The sequence below is a fragment of the Leptinotarsa decemlineata genome, unplaced genomic scaffold, assembly GCF_025532065.1.
Source record: "Leptinotarsa decemlineata unplaced genomic scaffold, Ldec_3_MD MMD2_P_RNA_scaffold_6, whole genome shotgun sequence".
NCBI classification, from domain to species: domain Eukaryota; kingdom Metazoa; phylum Arthropoda; class Insecta; order Coleoptera; family Chrysomelidae; genus Leptinotarsa; species Leptinotarsa decemlineata.
This window is the reverse complement of record NW_027412533.1, coordinates 6,041,569-6,061,867: the sequence shown is the minus strand read 5'-3', so window position 1 is coordinate 6,061,867 and position 20,299 is coordinate 6,041,569. Positions and strand designations below refer to the sequence as shown.

The following is a 20,299-nucleotide window of genomic DNA, read 5'->3' as shown; positions in this document are numbered from 1 at the left end:
ATGGCCTGATAGATATTTCAAAAAAAAAACTCTTTGATCACATAGAACGAACGAATTAAGTAATGTAATTATGGACATATTCTCTTCGTATTTATTGGAAAATTGGCTGACTGGACGTACATACAGTTAAAATCAGCTCATATAAATTATTGTGATATGTCTATATAGTTGATTAATTATGATTTGATTTTTTGTTTTCATACTGAGATTTAGAATAATATATTTTTTATTTGGAACTCATTGAAAAATTGAATTACTCTTATCACATCATTGAAATGTTCATCTGGTGGGCATATAATGATACTACTTTTTTGTATATTTATAGTGAACTCCCAGGATAAACGAATCGATTCAAATTCGCTTTTATGCTGCATCCAGCGTCTTGATTTCCTCATTTTTCATCTTGGACGCAGCCACCATTTTTAATAGCCACATGTCAATGTCAATGTCATATTTCATTTCCTTTTGTGTCATGTTTGTCATTTAAAAATGGCTAGTGCTAGGAATCTTTTAGGTATTTTCAATATAAAACAAGTAATAATATTAGCAACTCCTCCGGTAAACAAAGTTTCATCAAGATTTCTTTGCCAATTCACTCACCACAGTAAATCAGTACTCCTTCGTTGTAAAATTTCTAATAGTGCACATCAAAGTAAGTTTGTTATTGTGGAATTACATCATTTTGAACTGTTAAGCTATCCAAACTATAGATTCATGTATATATATATATATATATATATATATATATATATATATATATATATATATATATATATATAAGTTTGAGAGTTTAACTATGAAGAATTTTGAAAATTGTACCCTGACATAGTTCCTCATAATTTTATCTCATGTCTAACCCTACTTTTTTAGGTGTCCTAGTACCAAAGCGTAATTTTCATTTGAGCTCGCCACTCACTTCCAAAAAAAGCTACTATGATATCTTAGGGGTAGGGCGAAATGCGTCTATTTCCGAAATAAAGAAAGCTTACTATAAACTTGCTAAAAAATATCATCCTGATGTGAATAAAAACGATCCTGATTCCTCCAAGAAGTTCCAGGAAGTTTCTGAAGCATACGAGGTGAGGACACTATCATTAATACCTTTGCATCAAACTTATGATTTTTTCATTTAGATTTTGGGTGATGACACCAAACGTAAGCAATATGATACTTGGGGTGCAACTGCTGAACAAATGGGAGGTATGGGAGGTATGGGAGGAGCTGGCACTGGACGAGCATCTGGACCACAAGGTTTTAGCCAGCAGTGGCAGTACCAATCCACCATAGATCCTGAGGAGTTGTTTAGGAAAATATTCGGTGAAGCTGGCTTCGGGAAAGGCTCATCACCTTTCGATGATTATGCTGAATCCAATTATGGTTTTGGAGAGGCACAAGAGGTGAGAAGAAAATGACATGAGAAAGTTTTCAGTTTTGTGAGAAAATTAGTCATGTTTGAAACACATAATCCAAACTTGTACAACAACATACAATATTTTTAAAGACAAGTTGACAATTTAAGAAAAATATTTTAACAAAACTCTATCTAATTGATGGGCATTTGCGATAGTTTGTAGAATTATATACACAAACGTTCATGTTTAGAATATGAAAACATCAATCTTATGTTAACAACTTGCTTTTGTGGGATTCACAATTTCCAAATGAAAAAAATTGAATTTTCTCCATGAATAAGGTTAGGTTAGGTCCAGGGCCGTAGCGAAAAGAAATACCAGGGGGGGGAGGGAATCCAAATTTTCCCAACCCTACCAGCAAAATTTTCCAACTTTTAAAAAAATGAAAGCTGAGGGATTAGTTACTACTATAATATATAGATTTTCTTACTTAGCTATCCAAAGATTGGCTGAATGCTTATGCCCCTTAGGGTATGCACAAACAAAAATAAATTTTGTTAATTTATTTTATTTATTTATTTATACGGGATAAACCCCATTACAGTGTAAAAATTTCACAGAAAAAAGTACAATATAAAAATGTAAAATATAAACTAATACGCTACGGAATGTTTCTGCAGCACACAACTATATAACATTATAAAATACTATAGGATATAGAATTAAAATTAAACTTGTTACTACCTTATGTAAACAATTACCAACTTAAATTATTCAATGATTGTTTAAAACGACCATAAGAGACACCAAAAATACTGATGTTTTTGTCATCTACTAACTTTAGGGTTCTTTCCAAGGGTGTATTTTTGCCATAATTTGTATGATGGAAGGGTATATGAAATAAATGGCTGTGTCTAAGATTCCTGTTCGGAACATGAATGTTGACAGATTCAATTAATTACTTATAATTAATTAATTATAAAAATAATAATGGGAATTATTCTACTTTGAACCAAGGTCCTTGGTCTTCCACCATATCCACCATGTATAGGAATATTCAATACATATGAAAAGAAACAACACTTAAATAATATTGAGCTTATTGTTCAAGGCCCGAAATTTCACAACTTTTCCAAGTCAAAAAAACAGCGAAAAGTTGGGAATTTTGTAAAATTGTCACTTATAAATTTGTGGACTGTTCAGGACAGAAATTAAACTTTTTTGAAGTTTTCAAACAACTCAGAATTTCAAAGTATGGGATCTCCAAGTTATGCATGTTGGGAAATCCCAACCTTCTCCCAGTTCTTTCCCTTTTTTTATTACCTCTCCCTTTCTTTTCTCTCATTTTTATTTTATTTAGTTTTCATTAATTTTTTTACTATTATTTTTTTCTATCTTCATGGCCCAAAATTTCCCAACTTTTTCCCAAGTCGAAAAAGCAGGGGGAAGGCTCTCCCCACCCCCCCTCATGGCGACGGCCCTGGTTAGGTCTAAAGTGAGTGGGTCTATTCGACCCTCCACCGCAACCCCCAAGGGTTTATTGTGGCTGACATCTATTCACACTTGACCAAATAAACCTAGCTTCTTAACGAAGCCGATTAGTATGTATGGTGAGTGGTCTTTCAGGTCAGATGGTAAGAGTACGGCTCTGCCGAACTGATCGGTCCCCAGCGGGGCAGGCACAAGGTATGTGCTCTGCTGTTCTTCACGAATAAACTGAATACAGACTCTTTAAGAAGGTCATTTTTGAACTTCATCCAGCTCTATACATATAAAAATGCATTAAATTTGTTTGCATTCTCAGAATTTTTTTTGAAAATTACAGTGTAATTCACCTTTTATCTTGCATTGAAAAAGATGTGCATTATTCCTGTAATACATTTTTCACTCACTTATTCAGGGTCCCTCAAAATGAATATGGATTTAAAATAATTTAATTTTGACTTGCTTGCACATTTTGTTTTGTGAACATTAGAACAATGAAGTATTTTGATTTTTATTTTGAGTTTTGGAAAAATAATGTTTCTGCCTGTTGTTGCAAAAATTCTGTATAATATATTACTTTTCAGATTTTACTCAGGGTAACATTTAGCCAAGCAGCTAGAGGTACCAACAAAGAAGTCAACGTAAACGTTGTGGATACTTGCCCTAAATGTAAAGGCACCAGATGTGAGCTTGGAACCCAACCAAAAAAGTGCCATTACTGTAATGGGACTGGCATGGAAAGTATAACAACTGGACCGTTCGTGATGCGTTCTACTTGTCGGTACTGTCAAGGCACCAGGATGTATATCCAAAACAAATGCGTAGAGTGTCAAGGGAAAGGATCAACAGTACAACGGAAGAAAGTCACTATACCGGTTCCTGCAGGTGAGATAGTATTGCATACAAGAAAAAGCGGCACAGAATATTTGTTTTTTAATTGACATTAAAACTGTCATTCATCTATAACCGATAGTTTGAATTGTCAGTTGTAATCCATTGTCTATAATTAACATTACCTGTGATCGACAGTTCAATATGTTGACTATAGCCAATTGATAATTGACAGTTATAATTGATTACATTACTGTTTTTAAGCATGATGAGTACTAAACAAGGAGTATTCCTTGAAATCAAATTTACAATCTGTTAAATCATCTGTAATTAGTATTATTGTTGATTTTACATTAAATCTCACAATATTATTATAAACAGACATGTTTATGATTGAAAAGTAAAATTAACATAATACTTATTCAATTTTGTTTGTTTTTGTTAATCACTGATTTCGAGTTATTCAACTCATTTAATTGTAAGTATTTCAAAAATTTTCTACATTTCTGGTCTAATGCAGTAGTTTGTAGTTATAATTGAACTAATACTCCTCTGCCAAAAAGTAGCAAATATTGAGTTGACCTTTAAATTGAAAATACTATGTATGTGGTCATTGATCCTTTTGGAAAAAGTCTCCTGTTAAACCAATATGAAAAATGGAACAAGAATAAGAAAGGTAGGTGTTCTATTTTTCTGAAATTTTCACAAAACTGTACCATGTGAAGAAGACTATACTAGTCTTCTTCAAGTATTCTTCTCGATACAGATACTTATCTGAAGAAATTACTTTTTCCACACCAAAACAAAAACCACTCTTTCTAGACATGCATTTTGCTAACCAGCATCAGGAGATGATAACGACTAATAATTCTATCTACCCACTGGTACTCATGCCTGTACAGTGAAACACATGTCACAGTTTTGTAACTTGTGAAGTTAAAATCTCACATTATCAAGTGTTACTTGGATACGTTATCATGGATTTTCATTAATTAACGTCCATTGTTGAAGCCAATATTCATCAGTTTGACTGCTACCAACAATTCAGCATGGTATAGATAGATTACACAGGAGTAGTTTAATCTTAAATAAAATAGAACAAATGACTCTTCTCTCTCAAAAAATAGATTTTCATGGTAACCAGTAAATGATCCATTTCTCTCATTTCCTCAAAACATCTTTCCGAGTAATATATCAGCGCCAATCTCAGAAAAAGAGTTCCATTTAGATTATAAAAATGAAACTCTGATTTTTATAGCGAATGAATACCTTCTATCAAAAAGTTGTATTTCTTGAGATGAATATTAACAAAAATGAACATTTTGTAATTCAGGTTACTTATGTTATTAAGATTTTTAAACCTGAGAGAAATGCTTAGGACCCGCGTTGATATATAAGTGATTTTAATTTAATGTTTTGGAGTATAATGGTAACAAAATGGTTTAGGTATCTGAAACAAAATGTGTCTTAACAAATGTGGTAATAAATGTGGTAAGCACATTGTGGATATTTTTGAAAAAAAACATGTTAATGTTGACATCTCATACCAACAGTGTGTCTTTATTTTTATCCACTTTTTTAATTATACTGTGTATATTGAGAAAAATGTTTTTGGGTTTACTTCTCCATTTTTATTCAAATAATTGTGGGAAACTTTCAAAGTAAAGAAGAAAAAACAATTAAGTTTAAAATGAGCTCTGCAAAGATGTGTAGATCATGCATAAAAGTTACTTTCAAGAAATTATGGAAAACTTTGAATTTGAATTTCAGCTGGAAAAAATGAATTAATTAACTGGACAAAACTTGGTCTAACAAAGGATATACTGTTGGAAAAATATGGCAAGACAAAAGCATTATAAGTTCAAGTCAAGCGTGTTTAGAAGGATGGTCTACCGGATTAAAGTCGTCTTGTAGAGAAGAAAAGCGACTGATTATTACCCACATTGGAAGTATTCATGGTTTTGAGTGGTTTATTGCTCTTTGAGTCAAACCATTCTGGCGATTACTATAAAGACATGAACAACAATGTGTTTGAAGAATATTCTGAGCAAATTTTTGATCTCCATACACCTCACTCTGTGATTGTGATGGAAAATGCAAGTTATTCCAGAAAAATTGAGAAAATACCAATTAATGCATGGAGAAAAGAAAGTATTGAGTGGCTCCGACACAAAAACAAACCATGGTTAAAGAAGAACGATTGTCCATAGTATGTTCAAATAAAACTCATTTCATGGAATATGTTCAAATCTGTTCAGAATCCGTTTTTCCATTAACCAGCTGTCGCTTCCTACAAACGACAACTCTCAAAAGTTGAAACATGTACGAGCTAAGGACTAACAAGGTTTTACCTTCTAATGAGTTATTCCTAACACGGGTTGGATGATAGGAAGTGAAAATCGATCATCATTCCTCGTGGCTTGAACCACCAATTCACACAGCGGTTGATCGAGTGAGTGGAGCACTCCACCCATGTCAATGGGACCAGCTACCTTTCTATGTAGTTAAAAAGATGAAACAGAAACGAAATATCATCATTCTGCCTCTGCCTTTATATCACTTTGTGCGGATGATGCCTTGTGGTGCACATGTATCTCTCGCATTAAATGTGTTGATATTCAGTCCGCACTAGGCAGAGGTGATTGTACTGCAGTCCGCACATTTAAATAACATTGTTCAAAAAGATTTTGTGAAGTGAACAATAAAAGTAAACAATAATTAGGCAGTGACAGAAAAGATGGTCCTGTTGAAATTTTGAAAATTAAACTTGGAGTTGGAGATGGTTTAATGGTTGGAAAGTGGAAGGATAAAAGAGATATGACCTACATATCCACATAATTTGTGGAAGAGGGGTCGCTAAACAGAAGCCTTCACCAATTGTGGAATACAATAAATATATGGGAGGAATAGATAGCCAGGACCATATGATTTCCTACTACCCTCCTTTGAAAGAACAATATTCTGGTATAAAAAACTTGGTGTTCATATCCTGTAGCTGTTTTTTTTTAATTCTTACGGAATATTTTGCAAGTACTTTGGCCAAAAAATTACATTCTGTGATTACCATTTACTTGTGATTGAAAATTTATTGCTTGATATACTACGTAGAATAGAATATTGCATATAAAAAACACTTTCCTAGTAAAATTGAAGCAGTTGATGCCACAAACAGAACACCAATAAGATATGTGGTTTTTGTTTCCAGAAAAAATCAGGAAACGTACTGTGAGAAAATGAAATACTTGTCCAGATAATTTCGGTTTGTGTGCTGAGCCATGTTTTAGTCTTTTTCGCAAAAAAAATCTAAAAAAGAGTTTCATTACGTTTAAAAAAAATGTGTTATGTAGTCCTCAAAAAATTTCGATTCGAAAAAATGACAAAACTGTATTGAACATATTGTATAACAAGAGGACAACTTGTGGAAATCAACTGAGGAAATTGTAGAATAGAACTTTCAATCATAACATTCAATGAATATTCATCTGATTGATCTGATATTAAATAACATAAACGCGTGCAATTGCTGCTAATCATAAAATGCAAAAGGTCGAAGCGCGGCCTTCGACCCGCTATTTATAGGCACGCATCGCCGCCAACCCCGGCCGGTACCGCCGCAACTGCTATGTCCCTGCATTTTGAATCTGTAAAATCTTTGAAAATATTGATTTAAATTACATACTGTAAAGGGAAATATTGATATATAATGCAAAATGTATTTAAGATACTTAATTGGATAAGGATCAATGCTGTATTGCTTAAAATTGTTTTGTAAATGAGCCATTATTTCTCGATGGTTATGAGGGTTATCCCTAAGAGATAGACATATACCATCGCGGACTTTTTTGTATACCTTTCAAGGTGTACAATACTGTGGTACATTTTTTTATCTATCTTGTAGGGTTCAGCCAGTGTTTGCAATGTAAGCGCAAAAATGTGTTTACTTACATCACATTAAAAACCTCTAAAATCATCAGTACTTCTCTAGTATATTATGCATGTTATATACATATAAACCTGAATCACTCTATCTATAAAAAAAAAACCCTATCAAAATCCGTTGCATAGTTTTGAAGATCTTGGCATACATTGGAACAGACAGCGGGAAGCGACATTGTTTTATAATACGTAGTGATAACACACCTTAATTTTTGCTTATTCCCGATATTTTCTTGAACAAACAAAACTATGTATAATTATGTAAATATTTTCAATTAAAGTATATATAAATTGTATATAAATAAATAAACATAATTATTAGTATTAACAACAATTTTTTATTAAATACCCAAAAGCACGTCACTGCAGATGATAAAACGACCCGAAGGCTCATAAAATCTTTTGTTTGCAACTTGTTTGCAATACAAAGTAAGGTTGGACCCGGTATGGTATTATAAAAGAGCCTGTATCAACTGTGGCAAATCATAACAAAATCACAAAATTTTGTTTGAGCAGTCTGTTAATGTTTTGCATTTAAAATGAGCATTTATTACTTTTTACTATTACGATGCATAGAATAGTGATATTTTTTTAATTTTTAAAAGTTCCTTTTTGAAAAGTATATAAATGAGAATTTCACAAGATGTCTCACTTTGAAAAACAATTTTTTATAGGAAGATTTTCATTTTCGAGTATGTTATTTTTTCAGGTATTGAGGATGGTCAAACCGTTAGGATGTCAGTAGGAAATAAGGAACTTTTCGTAACATTTAGGGTAGACAAATCTGATTACTTCAAAAGAGATGGGGCCGATGTCCATACGGAGGCAGACATCTCAGTAGCACAAGCACTTCTAGGAGGTACTATTAGGATACAAGGGCTCTACGAGGATCATACCCTTCAAGTAACTATATTTTTTGCGTATTTCATTGTGAATTTCAAAATAACTCTGCCCTTCTCTTCTGTGAATATTATAAAAAATGATAATTTTAGGTTATGCCAGGTACGTCTTCGCACACGAGGATACGTCTAAGTGGTAAAGGAATGAAAAAGGTCAGCGGTTATGGTCACGGCGACCATTATGTAATGTTCAAAATAGTAGTTCCCAAGCACTTGGATGATAAACAGAAGGCGTTAGCAATGGCATATGCTGAATTAGAAAAAGACACTCCAGGTCAAATTATGGGTGTTGTGTCGAGAAATGATGGTGAGTAGTGGATTTTCAAATTTTTTTTCCTTTGAGAATTTTTTTCAATAAAACTTCCGGATAGAACAACTAAAAATTAACACAGGCCAAATATGAATGTACTCAGCTCCTTATTTACAAAGCGTCTTATATTTGAATCTTCAAAAGAAAAAAAAAAAAGAAAACTAGGTGGTATCTAATACCGAACCCTGATGCATACCAATTCCTCACCCACTACCAGTTACATCTACTGATGAGGCAGATTTTGAAAGCTTCATCTCCATTTCATATTCTGGGTAGAATCCAAAATAACAAAAATATTTTTGGAAAACTTAAGAAATGAGAATGTCAATTACTATTTATTGTCATTGAACAAAACAAGCAAATGGACTATGAATTTGGATGTTTTAATTTTAGTTTTCCAAGGACAAAACACAAGCACTACAGGAAAATCCTTAAGGCGCTCTAAGAGCGGTGCCTGTGTGAAAGTAGTGATTCACTTTGGATTTGAATAGCTAGAAATTAAATCCATTTGGAAAAACATTCTCAGGAAGTTTATTCCACATAATGGTTGTATCGATCTAGGTTTTCAGGATTGATTTAGGTTCAGTATAATTTATCACATTACTTTGCCAGTGCCGAAAAGAGGATATTAATATATTAATTCCTCTAAACTACTTCTTTGAAATAAGTGATTGAAAAGTCTTATTTTTGAAAGTACTTTTCTGAATCGTAATTTTGGCAACACTGGTGATGAAAGATTGGATATAATTTCTCATATTGATTAATATACTAGTTCTTTTGAACTATTTTTTTTTAATAAGTGCTTAAAAACTATTTTTTAATTTACTTTTTTGATTCACCATGGTTACAAAGGTGGTGATAGAAAGTTGGATATGATTTCCCGTATTGCTTTGTGAGAGTTGAAAAGTGGATACTAACTGATTTGAACTAATTTTCCCAAATATTTAATTTCAAATATTTAATTTGATTTTTGAAAATAGTAAATGGATATCAATGGTATTTCCTACTAACTAAATTTTCTGTAGGTTTGTTTTCCAAAACTGTTGTTTTCAACAATTTTTTTGAAACACTAAAAAAATTAACATCTTTGTGAAAAGTGTTTGTTAATGATTGCTTTCAATTGTCATTTACCAAATACTAACATTGAAAGAGTTAATAATGATATTACTATAATTAATATACCTGGTAGTTTCACCCTTTTCGCTGATGGTACAATATTGTGGAAGGAAAAAGACTTAGTTTAGAAAACGCAAAAAGTTGGTGTAACATTATTAAATATTTCTAAAATAAATATAATATCATTCAAATACTTTCTTGATGAACTTCCAATATCCAATATCTTTTTGCTGCCAACAAAACACTAACGTCATTGTACCATTTATTCAACTATAAATAAAAGTTTATGCTTGTATCCAAACAATAGTAATTATAGTTTCAGACTCCCCATTTCCATTTTGAATTTAGTCAGATTTTTTTTATTAAAATTGACTTTACATCTTTTGTATTCGTTATTTTTGTGATTTAATTTACCTTTATATATTTTTTGGACTTTACCAAAAACGTGCAAATCTTCAGACAATATCTAGAGAACATTAACATTAGTTCTTACGAACTACTATTTTAAACTGCAGGTCTCTGGGATGGAGGGGATTAATATTTATTTTGTTAAAAAAGACAAACTAGTTTTTTAAAGCTAATGTTTGAAAATATTTGTTTTATGAAAGCAGTGTTTAGAGGAATTATCTCAATAAAATGTTACTTAAAAACAACTTATTTGAAATGTTTGTATTATATTACATTGAAGAGTAACATTTCTTTCATAATTTTTGTGAATGTTTTGTTTAGGGTTCATTTACCTGTCAGACATACTTGCCATATTCTGATTATTTTTGTTTTCTGAAACTGAGATAATTTTTCTTTGGCAGGGAAATCTGAGGGAGGCATGCCCTTCGCTGGCTCTGAGGAAAGAACCCAAGCGAAACATTCCCAAGAAGATTCCGGTTTTTTGAGTAAAATAAAAAAGGCCATTTTTGGTTAGGTGACAGTCAGTGACGTAAATGAATATAGGTTGAATAAATTGTTGATTTTTAATTTATTTATTAACAAGTTATTGAACAGCTAAACAATAAAAAAAATAGAAAGTAGTGGTATTAATTTTTATTAATGTGTGGTATACCTTCATGACTGAGAGAATACTGCTAAAATGGAGTAAGAAATCAATTTTGTACATCGTTGTCTATTGAGATGTCATCGCTGCTACTTATTCAGGCTTGTCCTTTAAGGACATTTGAGTCCAGTAACGCATTTGTGGTTCAGCCCAGCACCGAGACCTATTCTGGGTAAAAACAGTGCTGTCTGTTGATGAATCATGAATGTATTGTGTTTGGGCTTTAGTTTACAACTGCAGTGAAAGATAGAAGACGAATGTCGTCGATGTCGAAGCTTGACTTTGCAACTGACCCTCTTGGAGAGCCTCGTTTATCTTTGATATTCGAGGATTGAGTTTTCTATCTATCAAATAGATGGAGTCATCAGCAGATGTCATCTTTCAAGACAGTTGAGTTCAGAAATGCATTTGTGGTTCAGCCAAGCCCCATTGAGAAGACCTATGGCGGGTCGAAACAGCGCTGTGTGTGTTGAAAAATAAAGGTGTTGTGTTTGGGCTCTAGTTTACAAAACCAGTTACTTGAAAATGGTCTAATAAACCGAAACCGGTTGTAACAAATAATAAACTTAGTAGAAATTGGACAAAAGTTATTTTCTTTATAATATACTTGCTGTTGCGCGCGGCTTTGCCCGCGTAAAATTTGGTTTGTCACATTAAGGTTCGTGACAGACCATTTTAAACAAATAGTTACAAGGTTTTTTATTAACCCAAAACTTCAGGTTATCAACTTCCAAACTGACGAAATTCAATGCAATCTTTGAACCTCTATTTTTCCCTCTTGGGGTGGAAATTCCTGATTCCCTTTCTTGATGTTTATTTACGCTATACAAAGAACCTACCTACATATTTCATATTTTAAGCATAAAAGACAAAGTTTATCTATTTAAATACTTAAAACAACATTTGTATTAACTTTTATAAGAATTTGACTGATATTCTAAAATGTGCATTATAAAAAAAGTATCCAATTTAATTGTATTTATGGTTCAGAATTTTGCATGTAGTGGTTACCACATAAGAGGTAGATTTATTCTATCGCGGACTTTTATTTAGAACTATTTAAGATAAACAATCTTACAGTACATTATCTGCATGTAACTCTAACGGTATAGGTAGCATACGCCAAGATAGCTTTCAGGGAGCAAGAATTTTTCCGACTTCCTTATAACTCATCGTTATATTATGACCAAAATTATACAAAAACTTTGTTAATTGTAGCATATATGTTATTCTGATGTATAAGCTGTATTTATGTAAAGTTTCATCTAAATCCATCCTAACAAACTTTCACATTTATAATTAGTATAGATATAGATTCTGTATGACATTCAAACACAACTAGATTTTTTTAATAAGAAGAAATCTACTATTGAGTAATGCTGCCTACATGAATCAAAAATTAAACCATAATTGAATTGAAATATCTAAAAAATTAATTTTATTGACTCTAATTAGATGTTTTTTTGTCAAATAGAACCCCCATTGTTGTTATCAACTTTGATCAGTGAAGTATGTAATAATGGATTCCAAAATTATTTTTAAATCTCACATAGGGAACACCGTTGATATGTGTAATCATTTATTGGGATTCATTATCAGAAATACTAGACATATATCCGCAATATACAATTTACCAACAGAGAATTGAAAGTGGTCAAAATAAATTCGTCAAACAATTAGCCCGTGAAACTGACAAAAGTATTCCCTGTTATCTCTTACAGATAGGAGAAAAATGTCAGATATATTATTGTTGGAACGGAGGTGAAATATCTTGGCATTGTCCTTGATAAAAAACTCACCTGGAACGCTCACTTGAAAAGTTTTACACAAAGCCAGGCTGTCCCTATGGACATGTCGAAGGATTCGTTTTAGAACTTGTGGTTTAGGTCCCAAACAAATACATTGGATTTATGTGATGATTGTTAGACCAATGATCACTTATGGTGCAATTGCCTGCTGGCCGAAGGCTTTACAGAAAACGGCCTAGGCGAAGCTCTCTGGCTTACAGAGACAGGGTTGTCTGGCCATCAGTACCACACCGTCAGCGGCGATGGAGATCCTTCTAGATCTACCTCCTCTCCACAGAGAGAGGCAAGATGGACTACATACAGACTTGTGCACATTGCCAATTGCACAAATCAATTCAAAGCAGAGTGCAGCAGACTGTTGGTTGACAATGGAAGTCACAGCATTCTGGAAATGACCTCTGACTTCATGCCTCCAACTGTCAACTACGAACTGCCTTATAAAGTACTGTTCCCGAGTAGAAAGAACTGGATCCTTCAGGGAGAAGGAAATATTAAGAGCAGATAGTTGTTGGTTCACAGATGGATCAAAAACACCTTCCGGTTCTGGTGCAGATGTTTTCAGTCGCAGACCCAGGACAGAGATGTCAACCTGCCTAGGAGCCTAAACGATTGTATTTCAATCGGAAATTCACGCTATTGAATTGTGTGAGAGATTGGAAGAATCCAACCTCATACACAAGTCAATAAAATATTCTCGGACAGTCAAGCGGCGTTGGAAGCTCTTGGCTCCTACTGAGCAACATCTAAATTGATAGCAAATTGCCAAAAACGACTCTCGTCGATAGGAAGACTTAACAGATTGTCTCTGGTCTTGATTCTTGGCCATACTGGCCTGGAAGGCAATGAGGCTGCTGACTCCTTTGCAAAGGAGCTTCATCGCCAAACAAAGATTGAACTCCTGGATGGCAAGAAGATTTACAGACTTCTGGCAGAATCTTCCAGGATTGGCTCACTCTAAGGCATTTATTCACCTTTCGAAGCTTGATACCAAACAGTTGTTGGACAGTAGGAATGAACTATGATGTCTAACAGGCCTTATTACAGGTCAGTGTCATTTGAATCATCATATGCAGATACTCTAACTGTCGGAAGACAGTGTGTGTCGGCTCTGTTTGGAAAATGATGAAACAGTAGAGCACATACTTTGTTTTTGCCCTGCTGGGTACCCAATCAGGTTTTTAGAGTTCGGCAGAGCCGTACTCTTACCATTTGACCTGAAAGACCACTCATAATACAAACTAATAGGCTTCGTTAAGAAGCTGGGTTTATTTGGTCGAGTGTGAATAGGTGTGAGCCACAATAAACCCTTGCGGGTTGTGGTGGAGGGTCGAATAGACCCACTCACTTCGGACCTAACTCAACCTAATCCCAATATACGATTTACCAATAGAGAATTGAAGGTGTTCAAAATAAATTCGTCAAACAATTAGCCCATGAAACTGACAAAAAGTGTTCCCTGTTATCTCTTACAGATAGGAGAAAAATGTCAGATATATTAATGTTGTACAAAATATTCAATAACCGTGTCGATTGTCCAAAGTTGATAACAAAAATTTTATTGAATACATCTTGCAGAGACTTGCAAAACCATGATATCTTTGCAACACCATTTAGAAAAACCAATTCAGGTAAAAACTCTCCTTTATGCAGCATTTTCAGATCTTTCAATACATATTGCAATGATATTGGAAAACTGAGGTTACCTTTCCTTAGATTTAAAAACTCTGTGAAATATATTTTCAATTATAATTAGTTATCGGTTCTACATATATTTATTTAATTTTTTCTCATATTCGTTACAAGTGTAATGTACTTAGTGGTTATATATTGTATACTCACTACAATAAATAAATACAAACTAAAAATACCCATGCATTTTTTTAATGAATTCCAAATAAAATGCTTTAAAATTTGTGAATTGGCTTCCGTTTTCAATATTTTCTTGTTAGAAATCTGCTCTCAAAAAAACCGTGACAAATTGGCAAGCGATCAGAGCTACACCGCGTAAACGATAAAAAAAATCCGGTCATTAAATTAAAAGTCAATTTTACAATAAGTTTATTGAGTTATTCGAAACGTAGAATCAAATCGGCTCTCAAAAATGTTGTGTTTGAAAATGAAAATGTATAATTTTGTTTCATAAAATAATTTGAATAAAAACGTTTTTCTAAAAGTAATCAGGTATTCTTCTTTTGTTTGAAAATTAATAAACAATAAAAATAAATAAAATTTATTAAACAATAAATTGATTTTTTTTCTATATTTTACATTAGCTACTAATCATTATCACTCGATTCATCATAATCTATATTATCTTCACCATAATCTTCATCATCTTCACATTCCATGGGTACGCGCTCACGCCCGTTCCTATTTATCAATTGTTTATTTTTAAAACGACATGGATTTTTTGAGTGCCAATTTAATTTTACATTTCAATTGACAACTCAAACTAGCTGTAAGAGTTTGATCTTCCTCTTGAAGATGATCACTGGTGATCAAACACGCGTCGAAGTGTTAAAATAACGGTTTGGTGTTGGGAAAAAACTCCAGTGATATTCAGCTGTAAGATTAATTCTCATTTTACTGGTCGTTTCTTTAAATGCATGTTCCTTGTGGGCGCCAGCCGATTTGACACGAGACTTTTAACGCCCTCTGGGCATTGAGCTTCAAATCATTTTTGCATTTATTAAACAAAACTGCAGTCATTTCAGATATGGGTTTATAATTTTGAAAACTTTATAACTTTGGCCCACCCATGCATCATGAGCAAAGCTTTTAAATTACTTGAACTACTTTTTTTCATAAAAAATTCCCATTTTAGTAATAAATAGTTTTTTTGCTAGCTCTTACTCTTAGAATATTATCAAACTACTTGAGATTCATTGTTTCTGCACATATATGCACATTTTCTATCCGTTCCACATGGTCTCCATAATGTTTCACCAGTGTAATCTTTAAGACCATAAAATGTATCAATGAAATGCCTATTACAGAAGGTTTCTTGATAGTGATAGTTTATTCCATTGATGTATTTGATTGTATACAATTCCTCTTTGATACTTCAATCCTAACCTTTAGAACTGATGTATGATGAGGAACCCTTTTTTTAAGAAATGAATTTTCAGATTCGTTATTCTTATAAATAGGGTTTATTCTTATAAAAAGGGTTTTTCCTTAAATGAATCGTCCCTGAAAATAAATTCTTACATAAAGGCATTTAACTATATACTTTGACTTCAAGAGTTTAAATATTTAGGGTTTATGCTTGACAACCACTTAACGTTGAATGGTCATTTCAATTATATTCAGAAAAAAATACTCAAAAAACTATATTTTTTTTCGAGGGTATCTCAGCATTTGAGTATGAGCTCAAGAATTACCGTATATAATACAATTATCAAACCTCACTTCGAATATTGCCCGACCTTATTGTATGGTTTTGACCTCAATAAAATGAGATCACTACAAAAACTTCAAAATCGTGCAATGAGAATCACTTTGAGATGTAACAGATATACACCAATATCATTGATGTTGGGAACATTACAATGGCTGTCAATAGAAAATAGACTTATTTATTTAACTATGAGTTATATCTTCAAAATGTTGCATAATCTTCTTCCATCATATTTTCACAAATATATAACTATAAATACGCAACTTCACCAGCATGATACGAGAAGTAAACATAACTTACATGTGACTAGGCAAACAAAAGCTTACAATATTAAAACTTTGGTGTTCAAGGGATTCATTGCTTACAACAGTTTGCCAGATGATATAAAGAAATCAGAAACTCTGCAACAGTTTAAAATAAAAATGATAAACCATTTACAGCAAAAGTAAAATCGTTGTATTGTATATCTATCAGGATTAATAATTTTTAGTTTCAATACGAGTATTAATATATGTATCTTCTTACGGGATATGAGTGTATAGTGGGTAGTGGGATAGCATAACTTATTGGTTTCATATGTATGTTTGTATATGATTATTGTGGTATTTGGCTGTACGTGAATGATATCAATATATGTATTTTCTTTCGGGCTATAAGTGTATATTGGGATAGCATTCTTATTGGTTCATATGTAGGATTGTATATGATTATTATGGTATTTGGCTATACTTGAATGGTTTTCTTTTAGCAAAACAATGGAAAATATAACTCGAAATGTAAATACCTAGTGTGTACGTTTAAATTTAAAACAAAACAAATATATTAATACTATCGAAGGAGCTGCTAATTACTATATATAAGATTATACTTTGTGAATGTAGATTAGGATTACCTATTTCAAATAAAGATTATTATTATTATTATTATCTCCCTCCATATATCGAATACAGCGACCATCAAAGAATTATATAATATTCATTTTTTTATAGGCAGCAAAATGTTCACGACATCTGAAAAGTTGGAACTGCTGGAGTCAATTCGTTCAATTTTAGAAGGTAAGGACAAAAATGATTCTCACAATGATACTGATTTGACCAAAAATAGGAGGAAAAAGGTAGAGAAAATCGCAGAATCACAGAAATCTCGAAATAACAAGCAAAATGCTGCCGAGTCGAGCTCGGAGAGTGATGTGGAAGAAACCAAAGTCAAAAACAAAAACTGAATGACTTTTTGCGGAGAGAGACACAGATGCACTTCCATTCAAGGCTAGTTTTTTATATTGTTTATAAATATATACATATGCAAGTTGATTGTTACCATAGTGTATATTATTAAAGCTGTAGAGTAAGAGTTTTTCTCTCAATATTTTTACGTAAATTGATGGAAATTTCAGCTCATCAAAGTAGCTTCAATGCTTATGATTTGATTAGTTCAAAGTGTAATTTTTGTTAAATAAAAAATATATTGAATAGTTTTGGTTATATATTTTGAAATACTTGTTTCATATATTTTTTTAAATAAGTATAGTGTATCCAGTAAAGTCCACATGACATGTTTTTTTATCAATAGATTTTTTATGAAAACACATTTCTGCCGGAGTCCGGATCAATAATAGTAAAATGTGGGCTGGTTTGCTGTGGTCAAAAAGATCTAATAGTAGCAAACGTTTTATCTGATAGCTGATATCTTCAGACGTGTAAGCATTGTCAATGAGGACAATGGTAGTATCTCGCAGTTTTAACAACGAGTGATAGGAGAACTACTTGGTGAATGTATACCTAATAGTAGGGGTGGTGTGGGTGAGATGTTCACCAGAATGCTCACTTTTGATTGGTCATCACAAAGAAACTAAGTTCCTGCTGTCAAAGTTTAGTCAAAAAAACAAGATTTTCATCAGATACGCCAACTCTTATGTGATTATTTTGCCAGTCAGTATTCCTGAGTGAAGAGAAGAAGAAATTGATATAAATAAAACCTCTATATTGGAGATCAGAATTGAATTAAATAATGAACAAATCATTTGAATCTGGTATATGTCCTGATATCTGTAAAATTGCCTGTGTTTCTCCTGTATTATCTCCTATATTTTACTTGAGGGATTATTTATAGATGGTTTGAAAATTGTTTATTTAATAGAAGACAGTTTGTTTATTGAAAAACCTTTACTTACGGAGCTACACAAGGATCAATTTCAGGCCCAGTTTTTTTATTCAAATAAAATGTGTTTCAATATTATTTCTGAAATGAAATATTAAGTTATTCGTAGATGACACAGCATTACTTTATTTTTCTATACTAAATAAATTTGCAGTAACATGATTGATGACATTACGTTGTCATTTAACTGAGGAGAACCTAATTAAGGATTATTATTATCAAAGTACAAATTTTTGTGCTGTACATTGATAAAAGCCATTTTTGGAATACTTATTCTTTTAAAAGCAGAACACTCTCCAAATTAATAGAAAACATTGACATTGTTTTGTGAATAGAGTTTTTGTAACAGCATAATGAAAGACTGACTCCAAATACTTCAAAAGCACTCAAATACCACTATACTCTATTTTCCAAAGTAGTTATATGCATGTATATGCAGATTCCTGAAGTATTTTATAACAAGTGCCTCATTCATTTTGAAGTAATCAAGTATCAAGAAGGTTCTATTATTACTTGTATTAGTAACATTTAAGAACTTTTTACGCATGTTTGGATTTTTATTTTATCTAAAACTAAGCACTTCATTGTGGGTAATCAAGTCCTCATTCTGATTATGTATACAGAGTATGACAGAACTTTAGTACAGAACAGTACTTAAAGTACCCAAAGTAGGTACTGAGTACTTCATTACAGAAGGCACTGATTTCTAGTAGCAGTATTCCACATAAGGGAATTCATGAGGTAATCCAACTACCTACCTCTTTTATGAAAGAGTCTGAAAGTACAGTACTTAAATTTACTTCACTACTTTACTAAAGAAGGCACTGATTTCCAGTGCTAGTATTCCACACAAGGGAAAGCATGAAGTACATCAAGTGAGTAATTCTTTTGTGAAAGAATTCAAAGCAGCCTACTTTAAGTACTCAATGTAATGAGTAGTTTACCTCAAATACTTTTGGTACCGAAAATGAATCTATATTCATGTTTTTGGGAGCGTTTATATGGAATAAACTTCCTGATAACGTTGTTCCACATGAATTTAATTTATAGTGAGATTCAATGCCAACGTGAATTGCTACTTTTGCATAGGCACCGCTCTCAGAGCGCCTTAAGGATTTTCCTTCAGTGCTTGTGTTTTTCCTTAAAAAAAATCAAGGGCATCACACAGGTTGTGAAGAAATGAAAATTTACAAATGAAAATATTATTTATAATGAATAACAATACATAATAAATTAATACTCTTCACAAGGTGACAGTAACTGTGGAAGCAAGTTTATAAACTTCGTTTCTGTGCTTCATATACTAGGTGAGGTTTGACAAAGAAATAGAACATAATGTAGCCTCGGATAGGCGCCATTCCAGAACCTGATTTATATTATCATATTGCTTTGCAATCCTTTAAATATGACCCTAAATTCATCTAGTAAGCTTCTGTAATCGATAATAACAGCCAAAAATGAGATTATTGACTCAGTGATATGTCGGGGCCATTTTGTACTGTGCATGGGCCGAAATTTCTTGTTCAACTTCAGTTATAGGAACTTCAAGTGTTTGTCAAAAGTCCCAATCTCAGTCCGATGTCGACTATTCCTCGACTGGCAGACGCTTGTAGTAAAGATACGACTACTGCTGCTAAAGTCACAGCTATTTCTAGATAGAGGGCGTAAAATATTCGAGTTTGTCCTTCGACTGTAGCCACGCCCCCTGCGGCAGTGAAGTCCAAGGGGAACATGAAGCTGTCGACTGCAGGTCTTTTTCGCACAAAACCAAAGAGGGCAACTCCTGAAAAAACAAAAAAGCACATTAATCAGAGACTTGTAAAGCAAAAACTGCCTTATAATATAAAGATATGTCCGGATATCACTCAAAGATATGTCTAACTGGAGCATGTTTCAGCAGTTTAACAAATATATTTTTTAATTTGGAAATATCTTGGGCAATAATAAAGTTGGT

At 32.7% G+C, this 20,299-nt stretch overlaps 2 protein-coding genes across 8 annotated transcripts in view; one reads left to right on the top strand and one right to left on the bottom strand.

Moving 5' to 3' along the window:
• The first annotated feature begins 450 nt into the window (after nucleotides 1-450).
• Nucleotides 451-17,538, top strand: LOC111512609 (protein tumorous imaginal discs, mitochondrial). Of its 3 annotated transcripts, XM_023168753.2 has the most exons (8): nucleotides 451-652; nucleotides 871-1,079; nucleotides 1,134-1,397; nucleotides 3,422-3,722; nucleotides 8,314-8,507; nucleotides 8,597-8,810; nucleotides 17,178-17,243; nucleotides 17,293-17,538. In XM_023168753.2, the coding sequence occupies exons 1-8, from the start codon at nucleotides 490-492 to the stop codon at nucleotides 17,304-17,306; spliced, it is 1,425 nt and encodes a 474-aa protein (XP_023024521.2). In that variant the 5' UTR covers nucleotides 451-489; the 3' UTR covers nucleotides 17,307-17,538. The 3 variants fall into 3 exon arrangements, with proteins under 3 accessions (XP_023024521.2, XP_023024518.2, XP_023024519.2); XM_023168750.2 differs by having other exon boundaries at nucleotides 17,178-17,538; XM_023168751.2 differs by lacking the exons at nucleotides 17,178-17,243; nucleotides 17,293-17,538 and adding an exon at nucleotides 10,739-10,957.
• Nucleotides 17,539-19,531: 1,993 nt separating this feature from the next.
• The window catches only part of LOC111512611 (uncharacterized), a 46,476-nt gene continuing 45,708 nt past the window's right edge, over nucleotides 19,532-20,299 (bottom strand). For all 5 annotated transcript variants that reach the window (XM_074169877.1, XM_074169878.1, XM_074169879.1 and 2 more), the window contains one exon: nucleotides 19,532-20,128. In XM_074169877.1, coding sequence (XP_074025978.1) covers nucleotides 19,890-20,128 — 239 coding nt within the window. In that variant the 3' untranslated portion in view covers nucleotides 19,532-19,889. The remainder of the gene's footprint in view (nucleotides 20,129-20,299) is intronic.

Coding starts and splice junctions, on each gene's coding strand:
- LOC111512609 (XM_023168750.2), top strand. CDS start 490: ATGGCTAGTGCTAGGAATCTTTTAGGTATTTTCAATATAAAACAAGTA. Junction 3,723..8,313: donor CACTATACCGGTTCCTGCAG/GTGAGATAGTAT, acceptor TTATTTTTTCAG/GTATTGAGGATGGTCAAACC. Junction 8,508..8,596: donor ACGAGGATCATACCCTTCAA/GTAACTATATTT, acceptor TGATAATTTTAG/GTTATGCCAGGTACGTCTTC.